The sequence below is a fragment of the Callorhinus ursinus genome, unplaced genomic scaffold, assembly GCF_003265705.2.
Source record: "Callorhinus ursinus isolate GAN/ISIS: 27379988/994484 unplaced genomic scaffold, GSC_fseal_2.0 scaffold3, whole genome shotgun sequence".
Classification (NCBI taxonomy): domain Eukaryota; kingdom Metazoa; phylum Chordata; class Mammalia; order Carnivora; family Otariidae; genus Callorhinus; species Callorhinus ursinus.
The window spans coordinates 18776448-18795451 of record NW_027397065.1 but is presented as its reverse complement, the minus strand read 5'-3'; the positions used below and the strand labels follow the sequence as shown (position 1 = coordinate 18795451).

Sequence of the window (19004 nt, the reverse complement as noted above, 5' to 3'; positions counted from 1 at the left end):
CTACCACTCACTAAGAAAAATACAGACAAGCAGTAGAAAAAAGAACAAGAGACTTGAAGAGAAGGCCTCATGAAAGGATATCTAAACGGTCAGAAAATATTAAAACCACAATGAGCTACTATTACACATCCACCTTCAGAACAGCCAAAACTGAATAGTCTGAGAATACCAAGAATACCAAGAATAGAGACTACGCAGAATAATTAATGATTCTCCTGGATTTCTGGTAGAAGTGTAAATTGGTTCAATGAATTTGGAAAAACAGTTTGACATTACCTACTCATATTGAAACATAAGCATACTGTGGGTCACAACAATTCCAACCATAGAATATACCAAGAGGATGTATGCTCACATGCACGAGGAGATATACAAGGACAGTCATAGCACTGCTAATCGTAAGGGCACAAAACCGTGACGATGATACAAGTATATATATAAATTATAGCATATTCATAAAATACAACGTGGGTCATCAAACGATGGCCTACAGGCCAAATGTGGCCTGTGGCATAGCCCATGAGCAAAGAATGGTTTTTACTTTTTTAAAAGGTGGGTTAAAAAACAAAAAGAATGTGCAACAAGAGCCCAAATGTGACCCACAAAGCCTAAAATTTACTATCTGGCCTTTTACAGAAAAAGTTTGCCAATCCCTAAAACGAAATACTACATAGAAGTGATTACTGATTAACTATGGAAATTCTCAAAAATACGGATGAACATCACAAACATGATATTGAGCAAAAGAAGCCAAACATAAAAGAAAACCGACTCTATCGTATGAAAGTTTAGAAAAAAGCCAAAACTGAGACCGCAGCAGTTAGGGATGCATACTTAGCCAAATAAGTTTCTTGATATGAGAAGACTATAAAAAGAGCAATATTAAGTCAGGATAGTAATTAATTCTAGGAGATTGGGAAGGAGTTGCCATTGAGAAGGGGCACACAGGGGCCAGAGGTGTCCCAGTGGTCTATTTCTGTATCTTGATGGTGGCTATAGGAGTATTTGCTTTATAATACAATAGGCTCTAAGTTTATGTTTTACATACATTTCTGTATGTGCATGATATTTCACAATGTAAAAGAGTTTGCTAAGACCCACCTTTTCATAGTCTTCAGCAGTAAAATCTCTATCCTTCTGAAGTATTTCATGAAGTCTTGCTTTCACACGTTGCTGACAACTGCTCAAGGAGTCACTGTCACTATCCAAAAGACCATTCATATTTGCACTTTTTACCATCTGAACAAGAATGGGTGTAAGCTCTCCTTCTAGAGCTAAGAGCCCCTAAACATATTGGATAAAGCCAATACAGATTTTAAAATTAGTATGCAAATTAATAGAAAGCATTTTAATACTTACTTTGTTACATGCCGAATTCTGCAAGGTATAAGCTAACTATTTGCAATAAACTTGGTTAATAATACAGCCCATCACCATTTCAGGGCTCAAGTTTGAAATTTCAAATTTGGGATTTTTAAATATCGCCTTAGCAAAAAGTCTTCGATGACATTCCTAGCAATTCTAAGAAACGTTTACTTATACCTTTGCAAAAGCAGCTGCAGTCATCTGGACTCGTCCCTCATCAGAGGCATATATTTTGAGGTCATGTCGGTAGGTACTATGTAATCTCAGTAAACCACAGCCAGGAAATCCTGCATAATCTCCTGAAAACAAATACTCAAATCACTTAAGCTATATTTTTGTCTCACTATATTTCTATAAACTATTTAGTAACATTGCAAAATAAATGAAGATTTGAAAACATAATGCACAGATTTAACCAAATTAAAGAAGCGCCAAGATTTACCTTGACCTCCAGGATACATACACCTGAAAGCTCTTCCAAGTTCTTCAGCCTGGACCCTGCCTGCAGGAGTTAGTTCTCCTCCCCATTTTAGAACCAAAAGTAAGGATGGTTCTTCTCTTCGGCTATCTAAGACACATGTGAATGGAGAGAGGCAAATGTCAAGTTTGGTTTTTTTATTATTTATTTTTTTTTTTAAAGATTTTATTTATTTATTTGACAGAGAGAGAGGGACATAGTGAGAGAGGGAACACAAGCAGGCGGAGCAGGAGAGGGAGAAGCAGGCTTCCCGCGGAGCAGGGTGCCCGATGTGGGGCTCGATCCCAGGACCCTGGGATCATGACCTGAGCTAAAGGCAGACGCTCAACGACTGAGCCACCCAGGTGCCCCAAGTTTGTTTCTTTTAAAGAGACATATTTCAAGATTAATTTTTTCTTTGTTCTATCTTCTGCAGCGGAATATAGCTTTTATGTAAATTATTCTGTTCCTTTGAACATACCTATCTTTGTAGGCTTTTGCTTCTGTCAGGAACACCCTTTGCTCCTTCTGTTAAAATGTGACTAAAATTTCAAAATCTCTTCCATACGTTACGAAGAAGGCTCTTTCTCAGTTTTCTGAAAGAAGTATTGTTTCTACCTTCCCTGCTCTCATGGTGACATGACACCAATAGTATTTGCCCAATATTTTAATTTAGTTGTGCTAGCAATGTTAGATTAAGAGCTCCTTGACCAAAGGATCAAGATCTTGTCTTTATATCAAAAGTCTCACATAAAAGGTAATGTTAGCTGAAGTGAAGATGTATACATTATGATGAGGAATCAATGATTTGCATAATTTTTAGGAAGACGTGAGATGAAAAAGCCTAAAATTTATTATAATTTAAATTTATGAATGATATATATAATAAAATGTAGCCAAGAGCAGCTTTTTAAATTTGGAATTGTGCAATCTCTTTATGTTCCCGACCAAAGATTTTCTCAGATATTAGGGGAAGTTCCACAAGCAAATGAGTTTCTATACTTAATTTATCTGCCCTTTATCATGTCCTAAGATCTGTACTGGGCTACAGAAACAAAGGTAATTTAAAAATAAGCAATAGGGGGTGCCTGGGTGGCTCAATCTGTTTGGCATCTGCCTTCAGCTCAGGTCATGATCGCAGGGTCCTGGGATCTAGCCCCCTTTTTGTGCTGCCTGCTGAGCAGGGAGCCTATTTCTCCCTCTCCCTCTGCCCCTCCCCCTGCTTTTGCACTCTCTCTCTAGCTATGTCTCCCCTCTCTCTCAAATAAATGAATAAAATCTTTAAAAAAATAAAATTAAAATAAATTAAAAAAAATAAAAATAAGCAATAGAAGTGCTAAAAAACTTAATGATGATTCATTAAAAGTGATAGAAATCAACCTTTTTCCTGGGACTAGACAGTAGTTGTATGTGCTTTATTATGCAGGCCAATATTAATTTATGGAAGGACAATTAATTAACAGGCTTTTTCAATCAATTCAATTATTTATTGAATGTTTTTCATCACGAACATTAAAATATAAGAAATTAATCTGTATTGCTATTAATCACAAGTATGACAAAATAGCAACATGTCAAATTTTAAAATATATTTATAAAGATCAACATAATCAAACTTGTGCTTGCATTTAAGATAATCATTACTTCAATTTATGCCACTATAAATAATGACATTGTGAATATCCCCAGAGATCAATCTTTCCCTGAATATATGACCACTTCCTTGGGATAGATTCTTCTAAGTAGAATTAAGATTGAAGCATATGAACATTTTCTGAAGTTTCTAATATAATTGTTAAATGACTTTTCAAAGTTATGTCAATTTATACTCCTCCCAATAGACTGAAATCTGCTCACACTGCATTCTCATCAACATTCCTTACCATCGATCTGACAAAAGAATAAAACAAGAAAATACTTTGCTAGTGTGATAGGCAAAAGTAGTTACTACTATTATTATCATTATTTTATTGGGTATCTACATTTCTCTATGAAATGGCTTCTCCAACCCCTGCCCATTTTTCTTTTAAAAGGTAAATGAATTGGGCACCTGGGTGGCTCAGATGGTTAAGCGACTGCCTTCGGCTCAGGTCATGATCCTGGAGTCCCGGGATCCAGGCCCGCATCGGGCTCCCTGCTCAGCAGGGAGTCTGCTTCTCCCTCTGACCCTCCCCCCTCTCATGCTTTCTGTCTCTCATTCTCTCTCTCTCTCTCTCTCTCTCTCAAATAAATAAATAAATAAATAAAAATAAAATGTAAATGAATTTATGGAGTTTTATGCTGACTACTTTTAGGAGACGGACCTGACCTTCTTTAAATGCTTATTCTGATTTTTTCAGTGGAGGAAAAGCTGTATTAGAAACATGTTTATTATGTATTTTTTCAGTCTTTTTGTACTTTTTGAGCTTTCTTCCTGTATACTCTGCCCTCTTTCACCAAAAGAGGAAGAAAGGGGTCCATTAAGTAACATGTAGTTATAAATAAACTTTCTGAAACAATCCCAGAGTAAAAGGGAAGTCCTAAGCAGTTTCCAAAACAATAAAATTTATCCTTTACTCAAAGGATCAAGAATAAAATCTATCCTTTATTTAAAGGATTGAAGAGAAAGTTAACAAAACTCTACTTTATTTTTCCTTTATTCAGCATGTCAGTCCCTAAATTATTACACAGAAGAGGGTCCAAAGGTAGTAAGATCAGTAGTTAAGTCCCTACACATAAATTAAAACACAAGAGGTATTAATAGTGAAGTGATATACCTTCTTCTTCACTAGATGTTTTAGGACAACCATGAGGGAGGTAAGTTAATTGGACTTTACGATTTATTCCAGAAAAATGGCCATACCTGAAAAACAAAATGACAAGCAGAACAATTTTTAGTAAGTATTCAATGCAACCTCCTAAAGAAAAACTAAAATCCATCTAGAAAACCTAAATCTACATATTAATGTGCCCTTCTATTTTTAATTAATTGATGAATTCTCTAACATACCCTAGCAGAAAATCTCTGTACCATCGGTACTCATTCTAATCACATCAAAAATGAAGATACAAAAAATTCCTCTATAAAACTTAGACAATTTTGAAGAGATGACAAAGTATAGAAATATAAAAAAATAAATGTATGGGTTTCTAAAAAATTAAAGGAAATAAGATTCTAAGGTGTTAAATATATAAAGCTTATAAGTGGAATACCAGTGTTATCAATTTCACTTGATTAAAACATAGCTCAAAATTGTTTTTTAACTAAACAGCATTTAATCAGTGGTCCTGTTAGCAATTTGGCTTTCATCCTAAATAGTATTTCATAAAATATCCAAATTCTTCTCATCCCAAAATGAAAAGTAAAACTAAAACAATAATCTTCAAAACAACCATCTATTTTCTCACTGTACCAATAAAAATCTCACTAGACTTCCACTAATTTCTCTTCAGCTTCAGCAATAAAGTGCAAAAAGATCAAACTGGGAAGGAAATTTAACAAACTCTTTTAAAAAAAGAACCCTGCAAAAATCAAAGTTAGGAGTTTCAGAAAGATTCTCACATTTCCAATACAGTCTTAAGTTGTTCAAGTTTTGACTTGTTTTCTTCAATTTCAGAATCATTATTTTGCCCCAGCTCCATAAGAAGTTGTCGGGCAATGTCCAGCACTTCCTATAAAATAATAAAGAAGTGAATTTTTATGTAACTTTGTCATTAGCAATTTAAAACCAACAAGAAATAAAATGCACTTGCCTGTAACTGTTTTGGTTTTTTGAGTTTTAATTTCCCAGATTTGTATCCATCACACTTTTCAAAAAGATCAAAAAATCTTATAAAAAAAGACAGCACAATTAGTCCTTTGAAATAATTAGTATTAACACTATACACTTACATAAATCACTTATAAATGAAGATATGGGACTCAGGTCTATGGATTTCAAATACTGTGTGTCCTCTTTCACTATAGAAGGTTGCTGCTCCACTGAGTGATAAAACTTACTATTCTCCTGAGCACATCAAACTAACAATCACTAGATCATTTTTAAAAGTTTTTCTCATGATGGAAACTGAGTATATGATTGTAATACTAAATATCATATTCTCTGAAGTCACTGCATACATATACATATTAAAAAATGTTTCAACACATATTGATTGGCTCAGGTTTTAAATTTTATTGTTTCCAAATCAAATACTGAAGAGAAAAAAGATAAACTTCCATTCTACTAATTTCTTCTAGAAGGTTGAGAGGTTAAAGACTCATAGAAAGCAATGAAGAGAATAACAAACCAAGATTAAACACAACATCTAAGGATGTTTACGCCTTTACAACAGTAAATGAAGCCAGATCAGATGGACGATAATTGATGGATATTACCATAATAATTTCCAAATGCTGATACATACAATTATTTTACATGGATTTTGTTTGCATCCAGTGGTTTAAATTAATGGCCAAGAAATGGGAAAACAGTTTTACTATATGATGTATTAATCAAATCAGCTAATCCCCTATCAGAAATCTTAAATTATCTCCTGATTAAATAATTATTCCTCCTAAAACATACTTTTGATGCCTCACTTCCATTTTCATTTTTTGTTTTGGTGTTCGATCCCCATGACGTATCACAGCTATGACACATCTAAGTTCCATCCTAAAATAAAAAAAAATGTTCTCAATTTTCTAACAAAGATTTCTGTTATATAATTCAGACTAATACAACATCTCATTATTTGTTTAGAGTCATCTTCTACCATTTCGAGATCTTTCCCATGAAGAACAGTACTTGTAACAACCAGTTGATTTTATCAAATTCAATCTTAAGATTTTAAGAAGCTGGAGGGGAAGTAATATTAAGCTATATATCAGCTTTCACTGGGATAAAAGTAAACAATGGCAATCCTGGAACTTCATTAAATACTTGCCCTGTAGCATAGATCATTACAGACTGAGATTTCCTTAAATCAAAGCAAAATGAAGCTTTACTTTATAGCTGCTGTATTTATTTTGACCTTGTAAGAACAAAACAAGTATTTCAAACTCAAATTACTAGAAGATAATAATGTCTTAGAAAGAAGGCTAGGGTATACTTTAGTGTATGCCAAACTGTAAGCCACAGAATACAACCCTGCAGATTTACCTTAAAAAATTTTATGTTAAATAGTTTAGAATACTGGTTTAAAAACATAATTAATTTCTATTGTCCTCCCACCCCAACCAGGACTTCTCAGAATTTTTAACAGGCTAATGTAAACGTCTAAGCTGTGAATATGAAGCATTTGGTCAACTCACTGGAGTAGCAGATGAGTTTCAAGCCGTAATTTTCACTAGTAGAATGTTATTAGACACTTTGCCAATATTGGTCTAATTAATTTACCTCAAGACACACCTGTATATTTTTTCTTTACACACTCAATACAGAAGTTGTATGACCACTGATTATGAACCTTTAAGTGACATACCTGTTGGCACCTCCTTTATTTTTATGACTTAATTCAATAGTTCTATAACTAAGCATTTTCCAGGATTGTTTTTCCAGAATTTTTTTTTAACAATATAAAAGATTTTTAGTCTAGGTGGACCCCGCAAAAGCATATAATCTATTTCTCCATTTGCCAAGTGAATCATATGAAAACATACACAGTAAAGTGTCCAATAATCATTCAGAAATTTAATCTCTATTGTAATAGCAGAGACCGATGTACAAAACCCAAGGAATTTCTAAAGGAAAATATTCAAACTTACATAGTTCCAGATGTAGTTGGTACAATTGGGATATCTTCAGCTTCTAAGGGTATTGACCAGGGGATATGAAATTGTGGAGCAAGTTCCCGCATTACAATATTGCTTGGATACAAAAAGAAAAAACTAGAAATGAGTTCATTTTAAGACAAAACTCAGTACTCAATGACTAACAATATAGAATCATAAAAGGTCAAACTAGTGATTCTGTGATTATAGCACATAAAAAGTAACTCAAAGAATCAATCCTGATTAAAAAAAATTATATAAGCAGTTCTAAACTGGTACATTAGAACACACTGAAGAGATGCCATAAATTTGGAATTATTTATTATTTAAAGTATAAATCACAATGGAGTCAAATAAATCACTATAATTGCATTAAATCTACTCACAGATACATTCTGAAAACCAAGATTGTCTCTTCTTTAGGGCCACAGGTCTTTAGATTTTATTTATTTATTTATTTAGAGAGAGTGTGTGCAAGAAGGGGGTAGGGGCAGAGAGAGAAGGACAGAATCTCCAACGGACTCCCCACTGAGCATGGAGCCCTACATGGAGCTCGATCCCAGGACCCTGAAACTGTGACCTGAGCCAAAACCAAGAGTCAGACACTCAACTGACTGAGCCACACAGGTGCCCCAGGGATCATTTCTTACCTGTTTGTTGATCACTTTTGAAGTTACTCTAAATACCATGGCTCTTTTTAAACAAATTTCCATTATATTTTACTAATAGGGTTAACAATGGAAACATGTTAAGTAATTATAAAACATTTTTTGTTTTGTTTAAACTTAGCATTTATTCATGCTAAAATTTAGTAAGCTCTCCCAAATTTCACCTTAAGTGAAGTTTACCAATCTTTATAAAATATACTATAAAAGCTGACTCTGATTATGACAATACATTTTAAAGTGTTTCTATGGCTTTGTCATATATATTTTGAAATGGTTTAAAATTATTTGTCTTGTGAATCTTCTAAGTCAAGGTATAAGAAAATAGGTCAAAGAAAATAAAAATGGCATTTCTACATGCAGTAATTTCTTTTGGGTTCACTTGATAATCTCATGTGATTATCTTTAAGTGACATATAATTATAGAAAGCAGTATCATTCAAAAAAACCCTGAATTCCAAATATTTCTATTCTACTCTGGTTATTTATTTCATCAGTGTTCATTTTTATATCCCCTTAAAGTAAGAGAAACTTTTTCAACTGTAATCATGTATCAAAAACTTACAGAACAAAGTAACCTAATAAATTAGCTGGAATAATAAGTGTATAGCACTTCTAAATCTTTAAGTTAAAATATCTTTAAGCCATCATCTATACTGGCCATAGATTACTCTGACTTTGATAACCCAAAGTATAACTCAGGATTTGGCATAGTTCTTTGGGGATGTCATTTTATGAACATTGATTTTTATTCTAGAGCGCTTCCAGGACCCTGATCATTTGATGTTTACAATAATTTGGTTTCTGAATAGCTAGTCTGCATTAGCTGTAACAAAGGTAAAGAGGAGAAATATAAAGAAAAAATTCTTACCCAAGTATTTTTGCACAATCATCATAATACTTCATGGAATTTTTCACAAAACTGAAGCCATTGACATCACAGACATAGGACTGTCCATTGGCTCGTAACAAATCAAAACCACAAACTGTTTGCTATTTAAAATAAATTATAAACTTTAAAGTAGGATTCACAGTTTTTCAGTCTTTAACGTATCAAATTTTATAAATGCCTAAAAATTCACTACTGCTTATTAGTTTATTTCATAGTAAGTAATAAATGAAATTATTCATCTGTAACCTGAGTACTCAAAACATGTAAAACATACCATATGATCATTTGAGTTCCCCCATGAAATATAGAACAAAAATGCTTAAGAGATAAGAGAGGCCAAAAAATAACAAACTATTTATTACAAGACATTCTTCAAGTAACATTTAATTAAAAAGAAGAGTAAAAACTTTTAAAGGTTTTGTTAAATTTTGTGATAGTAGAAATTATATCACTTTAATCCAAAAAAGCATAAAGGAAAAAGTTTTGAAGATATGTCCCAGAAGAAATGTCCAATTATGCCTATGAATCTTTTTTTTAAGAGATTTTATTTTTAAGCAATCTATCCACCCAATGTGGGGTTCAAACTCACAACCCCGAAATCAAGAGTCGCTGGCTCTACCAACTGAGCCAGCCAGATGCTCCTCCCTCTGAATCTTTTACACCCTGACAACTATATCCTCGTGAGCACCTGAAATAAATTTAGTTTATTTGGGAGAAGAAAACAGTTGCAAGGTAGGAATTTCCTACTCAGGCTCCTAAAATTTTCTATTTTCTGCACCTTAAATTCAAATCATCACATATTAGTATAATGTGATTTTAAGTCATGTCTTTTGGAATCCTGTTATTACATAATTAAAACAATTTATATAAAGCTATTAAAATGTATTTATAGACTAACATTCCTTCCACAAAAGTGACTTCAAATTATGAAGATATAAAGTATTTATTATTTAATAACCAGTAACACACTAGTTTTATATTATATACCCAAGACAAGACTTTATAAAAGGTAAAGTTTATCCTTTAATAGATCAAGCTGTACTACTTTGGTTTAAATCTTTAACACACATTATTGGAAGCCTAATGATTTCACTGAGGGAATTAGTCAAATGTTAGAAGTAAAAAATTTTCTTTTACTCAAGAAAGAAAATTAGAATTTCTTTTACAGGGGTCTATATGGCCTGTAAAACATCTTACCTTAAAAGCAAGGCAGACTTTCCAGGCAATTAATTTCTCCCGTGCATTAAGAATAACAGGGTATCTAACTTCTTTTCCCTCACTGTCTCGTTCCACCTTGCCATCAAGCGCTGGAGATTTTCGAGCTTCAGCATGCGCGTAATCTGGACCCACTGTATAAACCTTTAATAAATGTTAAAAATTTATATATTATTTAAAATGTATTAAATGAAAAAAAGCAGACAACAAATCAGAAGAAAAAATAATCAATAAAAAATACTTCAGTCTCCAGACTGTTCTTTTCACACTTCTTTCTATTTCACATGCCAAAATTTTCAATACACTGGAAAAGATTATAAATAATTAATTACATGGCAAAACTGCTAACATGACGTTCTGTTCTCTACAGAGAATGATTATACTGAGCATTACGAGGGAACACAAGATTGTATAGGATGTGATCTTTTCCAATTTTTTTTAGCTTAACCAAAGGAGAGGTACATTACAGAAGGAAGTAATGGCCAAAAGAAAGATTAAAAAACTGGGGATGGTGGTGAGGGACAGCATACGCTGAAAGGCAGACAAGAAAGGGAACAGCACCCTAAGTAAAGGTAATCAACACAGAGGCCAGAGGCAATTAAAGAGCATGATGTATTCAGGTAAGAGTAAGTTATTTGGTGCCTTTTATTCTGTAAGAAATAAGGTTCATAGGACAGACTGGGCAATATTCTGTATGCCATCCTTATGAACCTGATTATTATCCTATGGTCAACAAAATCCACAAGAGAATTTTAAAGGAGAGATTCACGGTCAGGTTTACACCTTAGAAAAAAAGACACTCTCGTTAGAGACTGGATGAAGGTAAAGCAATTAAGACCTTATCTGTCACCAAATCAAACATATTGTTTGATTGTATTATACTACAATTGTTGCAAATATCAGAACATCATTTACACTAATCAGCACTTAGAAACTAGTGGCTATTGGACCCTTACCCACTATATTTTATTATTTAATGTCCTTTTAAAGAAGAACACATATTATTGTATCACAAAGTTGGTTTTTAAATATTTTTGTAACTACATTTCAATAAAATTTGTCTCCTTGGCAATCCTGTTTTAAGCATCAAAGAACATTATTCTAAAACAAGGGTCCACAGGCTTCAGACTGCCAAAGGCATTCATAATACAAAACAGATAAAGAATCCCTAGTCATAAAAAGAAAGAGATCCAGAATAGAGTCTATTCTGAGAGTACTCTCTTTTTCTGATATCGTTGGTAAACTAAATACAAAATTAAAATATACTGTAATCAGTCCTACCTTTACATCAGTACCATCTGTGGGCATAAACTCTTCATATATATATGAGCCTGTTTTTCGTACATTGCTTTCTGGGGAATAAACACTACTCCTACTGCCAATCTGAAAACGAAAGATGTCCACAAATATAAAAACTAAATTATTCACCTCATTTTTATAATATGACCTTTTTACCATCTATTTCCATCTTAGATATTTCCAAAAACTTTTATTGGTGCACAGATATTTAACAATACTTACTATAGAGTTGACACTGTATTATTTTCTGCTGTAATATAACTTACATGTAAATTAAATTGCATAAGAATACAACGAACAGTAAGAATAATGTTCCTAAGATTCAACCATGTTCTTGCATGTAACCCTCTTTTGTTCACTTCTTCCACCACAGAATTTTCCACTGTATAAGTACACCATAATTCATTCATTCTATTAATGAATATTTAGGTTGTTTTCTAAGCGTTAGCCAGTAAAACAGTGTTGCTTTCAACATTCTTTTAAGTGTTCCATGTGCAAGAGCATTTCTAAGGTACAAACTACAAGTAGAATTACTAGGTGATAGAATTACTAGGTGCTCATATTCAACTTACAAAGATAATGCCAAAATATTTTATGAACTGTTTTAACAATTTAGAGTCTTCTAGCAATGTATGTGAGTTCCCAATGCTCTACATTCTGGTCTATAATTAGTATCGTTAAACTTAATGTTTGCCACTCTAATGGATATAAAATAGTATCTCACTGTGTTCTTACTTGCATTTCCATGATTGCTTGTAAGTGTACATGCATTTTTAATCTTAATATATTGTTAAATTATGTTGCTAAGAGATAAAAGGCTATATTAATTTACATTTCTGCCAACAACATTTGGGCTTGTGCTTGTTTTCCAACTATCTCAATCTTTTTGATCTTTTGCCAATCCAAAAAGTAATTCGGTGTCATTACCTTTTAGACTTCATTTGCATTTATTTTATTATGGGTACAGTTTTGAGCATACTTTCATGAATGTAAATGATATTGATATTACTTGTATCTATGAATTATCTATCTTGGGGGCCATTTTTCTTAAAGACTACTGATCTTTACCTGAATTTCTCATATGCCAGATACATAAATGGAAGATAGAAAATCAAGTAAGTTTCTTCATATTTTGTATGTAGAAATTTTGCATAAACAACATTAAATAACTAAAATAATGCCTTGCTTTTCTAACAAAGAAAGATATCAGTTTGAATTTATCCATGAATGATACATTCTTATTTAATCTTAGTTCCATTAAGTACTTGATTACTTTTAGTAGAATTTGTACGAAGTATGAATAACAGCATCCCCTAGGATAACAAAGGTTTACCTTTCGAAAAAGTCTTTGACTTCCACCACCAGCAGATGTTGGATAGTAAATGTAAACATTGTGATCCTCTGCACTGACTGGCTTTTCTACAAAAGGCTTTTGAAAAACTTCACCATTTACTTCTACATGATCTTCCCCTTCAATCAGATTGCATTCTAAAAATCAAAATAACAGCAGGAAAAATTACATATTGTATATTATCTATATATAATATTATTGTTAAAGTTTTTACTAGAATAGAGTTTACAAAGAAAAGTAAACTTGGATAATGTATGATTTGATTTTAATTAAAAATTTATGCAGAAGAGGCTGGGTGTTTCAGTTGGTTAAGTATCCGACTCTTGATTTCAGCTCAGGTTGTGATCTCATAGGTCTGGAGATGGAGCTCAGCCTCGAGCTCCACACTCAGGAGGGAAGTCTGCTTCAAGATTCTCTCCCCCTGCCCCTCCCCCCATCTCTCTCTTTAAAAAAATATTTATGCAAACAACATATACCAAGATTTATGATCTATGACATTAAAAACTACAGTTGTTCTTCAAAATCTTATGAACCTGACATTTTACCTTATCATCCCATAGAATTCAACATTAGATATGAAATGATGCCAACAAGAAAGACTGAGAAATTATTCTAGATTGTTTTCATCTTCTGAAAATTGTATGGAATCAGTTGTATCACAGATACCAAAAAAAATGACATTATTTAAGTTATTAAAGTAACCTATATAAAGTAAGCAAGAAATCCAATCAGGAAGTTAACTTTTTACCTCTAGACAAATGAGAGAAGTTCCCTGTTACAGATAATAAATGCTATATCTGGTTTTTAACAAAAGTTGCTTTAAGGTACAATAAAATCATCAAAATTCCCCAAAATACCCTTGTCAGAATATTAAATCTTAAAGCAGATAAACATTTCTCTTGGCCTTTTAGACTGTTACATATAACTTACATGCTACATTTTAGATAACCAGAACAATGAAGTAAAGGGTGCTTTAGGATATTAATAAGTAGTAATATTTCTAAATTCCTAGTCATCAGAAATTATGGTATCCTAGCATGAAGTTTCTAATCCCGAATTCAACAGTCATAGATAAATCACTTGTTTACCCCTAATCAATACAAATTTAAGCATGTAATTTAAAAATTCTTTACAATTCCCAGATATATGTCAAATGTAGAACAAAGAAAAGTAAGATATAGAACTCTTAAATTATTAGTGGGCCTTTTAGCTTATAGTGCCACACTTCAACTGAACATAATGCTTACGTGGTTCATTAAAAAAAAGTAAATAGAATAATATGAGTTCTTTGAATTCCTTCTACTTAATTATAGAAAGGAAGGGGCTCAAAAGTATGTGAGTGACAAAAGGTAGCTTGCTCAAAATCTCATATTCTGGGGCGCCTGGGGGGCTCTGTCGTTAAGTGTCTGCTTTCGGCTCAGGTCATGATCCCAGGGTCCTGGGATCGAGCCCCGCATCAGGCTCCTTGCTCAGCGGGAAGCCTGCTTCTCCCTCTCCCACTCCCCGTGCTTGTGTTCCCTCTCTCGCTGTGTCTCTGTCAAATAAATAAATAAAATCTAAAAAAAAAAAAATCTCATATTCTTACCTTTGGGATTATTTGGGTCACGGTTCAAAATTGCATAACGAGGAAGTAAAATACCTTCAGCTTGAAGAATACTATATACTTCTCTTCTGAAGAAAAAGGAAAACATTTTTTTTTATTTTATTGCTGTATTTGAAGAGTACATTATTACTATTGTATAACTAAAAAAGGCATGGATATCAAGTCTTATTTTTTAAATAAACAAATAAATCATTAAAAATATTGAAAATTTCTAAGGAAATATTCAGCCATATTAGAAGAAAAATGTATGCACACAATACTTCATGTGGCATATTAAAATATTAATATTTAAAATTGAGAATATAAATATATAAAAAGAAATGGTTAAATACAAAGTTGCTATATGGCAATGACAATATTACCTCTTAAAAACTTTATACTCAAAGAATATTTAATGACATAGGAAAATGTTCATAGTATTTTAAGAGAAAAGTGACCCTAATTTAGTAAAATGTGAGTGGATGTATGCATTGCTTTCTACATGAAAAACTATGATAGACAGTAGCAGGGTTAAATACTTTTCTTTATGCTTTTATTTTCCAAATTTCTTAAAGTAAATCTGCATTTATATATATGTATATATAACATAGAAGCATGTATTAATATGTAAATCTATGAAAATGTTTTAAAATGTTAGATATTGATAATGTTTACTATCTGGAAGAACAGAAAAAAACCAAAACCAAAAAACTATTGGGCCTTAAATTTTATAAAGCATTTTCACACATATAATCTCATATTGTAATGCTATCATAAAAGAAAATTGAATGTTGGTGAAATTGTAAGGGTAGCCATCAGAGTGAAACGTCACTCAAACAAAATAAATAAATATATTTGTATTCTATAGTTTCCCTTAGAAATCCATGCTTCTGGCCTGTAAAATGAATGCTAAGATATATCATGAGATGTTTTTCAAAATTGTTGCACTATTCAATTTAAAAAAAAAGTCTAGTTATAATGAGTATAACGCTAATTTCATCTTCAGTCACATGACAGAGAAGTTGTTCATAATTTTCAATGGTTCAGTAGGCTCTGGATATTACACAAACCTGGTTTAAGTCCTTGTTCCACTATTGACAGAACTACTGTGACTCTGGGCAAATTAATTCAGGATTGAGTTTCTTCATCTATAAAACTGGGTATAAATACCTATTTCTAAGTATTATTTAGAGGATACCACAAATTAATGTATATGAAAACACCTGATGTCAGCTTACAGTAGATACTAAATAAATGTTATTTTCCTTCCCTTAATTCAGCCATCTCCATCACTCACCTATCTTGTATGAGATACTGCATATTCAAGTCATTGATTACAAATGGATTCCTGAGTTTTGCATAGGCAACTGCTTTGTCCAGTGGAAATCCTAAGAACACATATTATTAACATATTCTGTACAATCTCAAGATAAGTTGACATCTATAACTTATATCTATTTGATTTTATGCCACTTCCCATAAAAGGTTAATTTAATTATGCATATAACTGCTTTCCATATAAAGCATGGAAAAAGACATAAAACTTGACATAACTGGTACTATTAATAAGTCTTATTTTTTCCTAGTTAATTTGATTGATAAGGCACAACAAGCCAGTGGCTATATAACCAACTGTAGAGCACTGACATGTTAGTCAATGCCTGATTATTCAAAGTCACCTGATAACAGGTTAAGATTACCTCATACACAAACAGAACCCCCTATATAAATAAGTATATCACAATCACTTGGTGATTTAAAAAAAATATGACTTCTTCTCACTTTAGTTTGATATTTATACATATAAATTGCCAATAATTCAAAGAACTTGTGCATCTTTAAAAATAGCAAAAACAAAAGTTAATTCACATACAATAGATATGCTCTAAATATAAAATATATGAGTAGAATCATACTTGCTGTAACTAGGTCAATGTTAAGGTATCAGAAATTAACTCCCTAAAATTTCTAGACTTTGATAAAACTACTAATTACATGGAAAAAAATCAAATGGCAGCTATAGTAAGAGGTCTAGAAAAAATCTAAAGCATTTTAATAATTATACCGCACTCTCTGTATTGAAACTAAAAGTCTCCAATTTTATCCATCAATACCTATTATTAAGAGATGGTATGGCAGTATACCATAGAGTCTAATAAAACAGGGTTCAAAATCCTGGCTCCATCTTTCATTAGCTATGTGACGCTGGGAAATTTATTTAACATCTCTAAGCCCCTGATTCCCAGCTGTAAATGGGTATTATACAAGTTTTACCTAGTGGACTTTTTGAGGACTCAATAAAGGAGTGTATATAAAACACTTAACATAGTCCCTGACAGAGTAAGCTACCAATAAATATTTATTATTCCTTAAATGACAATATTTTAAAGAATATCTTGTCTAAGGAAAAGAGGAAAAATCAGTAAGCATGCATAACTTTAGAATTTAACCTTGGGTACTACAGAATACCTGTACAGACACTGTATTTTGTACCATTATCAGAACAGGTGAGGGGAAGTAAGTACTAAGGCATATTGAAGTTAACAAAACTAAACAAAAAACTATGGTCAGTTAAAAAAGACTTATTCCTAAATTCCTCTTAGTTTTTAAAATTTAATAAAAGTACTCTATAACAAGAATCACTTCCACAAATTACAAACCCTTCTCGTTTTGTAAAGACTCTGCGAAGAATTCATCACTTGTCATCAAGATAGCTCAATGTCTATGATTTAAAGCATCCTAACAGAATTCAGCATATAGGAACCTCTGTAACAGTTCTCTGGTTCTGTTGTTGTTGTTAAAGAGGAACTTTTTCCATACCAAGAGACAGCATATGGGATATAACCTTAGATAGCACCTAGTTTTTACAGGCAAAAAAAAAAGCTTTGGTAGGAAGAACCATGTGGTAGTAAGGGAAGACCACCTTACCCTGAAGGATAAGCCAATTTTAAGATTCTCTGAAGTAAAGGACTTCAATTTATAAAGAAAACCAGGGCCTTGTCTTCTCTATAGGCTACAAGAGCACAAAAAGTCTCAATCATGCTCCACCCCCTTCTTGCTGAAGGAGAAGTTTCTTGAACACTTAACTAAAGTAAAACTTTAACACAGCTGGAGATTACATATTTTGATAACAAAGTGATTTAATATGAATACATTTATAACTGAGCATGCATCTTTTAAATTATAGTTCTTAGAAATTCACTTAATTCACAGATTCTTGGGTTATAAATGTTCAAATATTCACTAATAATTTTGACTAGTGGGTTTTACTATGAAGGCATACTTTACCATCAAGTAATATTTAAGTTTAATTAATATTTCTGTTTGATTTGTAAAAGAAACCAAGTAAAATTGAAAATTCAAACATTAAGTTCTTCAGAAATAAAATATGAATATGTATATGAAGAAAGATAGATCATTTTTTATATGGCAAAAGCATGCGGCTTAAAATATCTAATAATTCAAGAATTTATTCCAAGTAACTTAGAGTAGTACAAAAAAAGATATGCATTAAAAGAGTTCATAATAACCTTATTTCTAAAAGTGAAAATTGGAGACTATCTATTAGGATAACAGTTAAATATGTTATAGGACATCCGCATGAAGACACACTATGATGACGTTAAAAATCAGGTCTTTGAAGAATGTAATGGAGGGGAAAAAAACTCTTGATATAACTAATGAAAAAATTAAATATAAAATTACATACACACAACCACAGTAAATCCGTTTAAAAAAATACATAGAGAAAAAAATGACCGAAAAGAAATATATCAAAATGCTAACATCACTGATATGTGAGATGGGTGAGTTTAATTTTATTTTTCTGTTTTATCTAATACTCTACAATTAATATATATTAGGCTTATTATAAGAGGATAAAGGGAGTTCCCACCCCATTCTTTAATACCTTTAGAATGGAAAGAAATAAGACAATCACATAAAGGCCAGTTTTCTACTGGTTCATTCAAAATAACATCTTCTTCAAATACTACTACTGTGATATATTTAAATAAGGAGATCCGTTCAAGAATTTCCTTCATTGGTTTGGATTTGGATTTCTTTGCCATGGAACATATTCCAACCACAATCTGCCTTTCTGGTGGCTAAAACAGAAAGAAAACAACAACAACAAAAAATCAGGTTGACTTAATACAAACTCCAAAGTAGAGCTATATTAAATCTTTTTCACTAGTACAGAGAGACTAGTAGATGCAGGATGTAATCAATACAAATGATACATTACCCAAAAAAGGCATTTTTCAAAATTACATTTTTGTTATAATAAATAACAAATATTAGTTGTCTACAAAGGTTTGGAAAACTTTCAGGACATCATTACTACTTTCATTCTGATTTTAAACTTAAACAGATACTCCTTCCTTAATTGTTTCTAGTACTTATTTACCTTTGCCACAACAGAAAGGGGAAAATGAGGGTCAAAACC

The 19004-nt window shown here is 32.2% G+C and overlaps 1 protein-coding gene across 18 annotated transcripts in view; it reads right to left on the bottom strand.

Moving 5' to 3' along the window:
- The window catches only part of PPIP5K2 (diphosphoinositol pentakisphosphate kinase 2), a 70260-nt gene that overhangs the window by 42068 nt on the left and 9188 nt on the right, over positions 1-19004 (bottom strand). For 13 of the 18 annotated variants that reach the window (XM_073888750.1, XM_073888757.1, XM_073888763.1 and 10 more), the window contains exons 3-17: positions 18468-18663; positions 15855-15945; positions 14561-14646; positions 12958-13112; positions 11607-11708; positions 10308-10469; positions 9090-9211; positions 7548-7649; positions 6370-6456; positions 5551-5630; positions 5364-5469; positions 4579-4664; positions 1808-1933; positions 1543-1664; positions 1102-1284 (exon numbers count right to left, since the gene is read on the bottom strand). In XM_073888750.1, coding sequence (XP_073744851.1) covers positions 1102-1284; positions 1543-1664; positions 1808-1933; positions 4579-4664; positions 5364-5469; positions 5551-5630; positions 6370-6456; positions 7548-7649; positions 9090-9211; positions 10308-10469; positions 11607-11708; positions 12958-13112; positions 14561-14646; positions 15855-15945; positions 18468-18663 — 1806 coding nt within the window. The remainder of the gene's footprint in view (positions 1-1101; positions 1285-1542; positions 1665-1807; positions 1934-4578; positions 4665-5363; positions 5470-5550; positions 5631-6369; positions 6457-7547; positions 7650-9089; positions 9212-10307; positions 10470-11606; positions 11709-12957; positions 13113-14560; positions 14647-15854; positions 15946-18467; positions 18664-19004) is intronic. The other 5 variants (XM_073888756.1, XM_073888777.1, XM_073888814.1 and 2 more) reach the window with 2 other exon arrangements.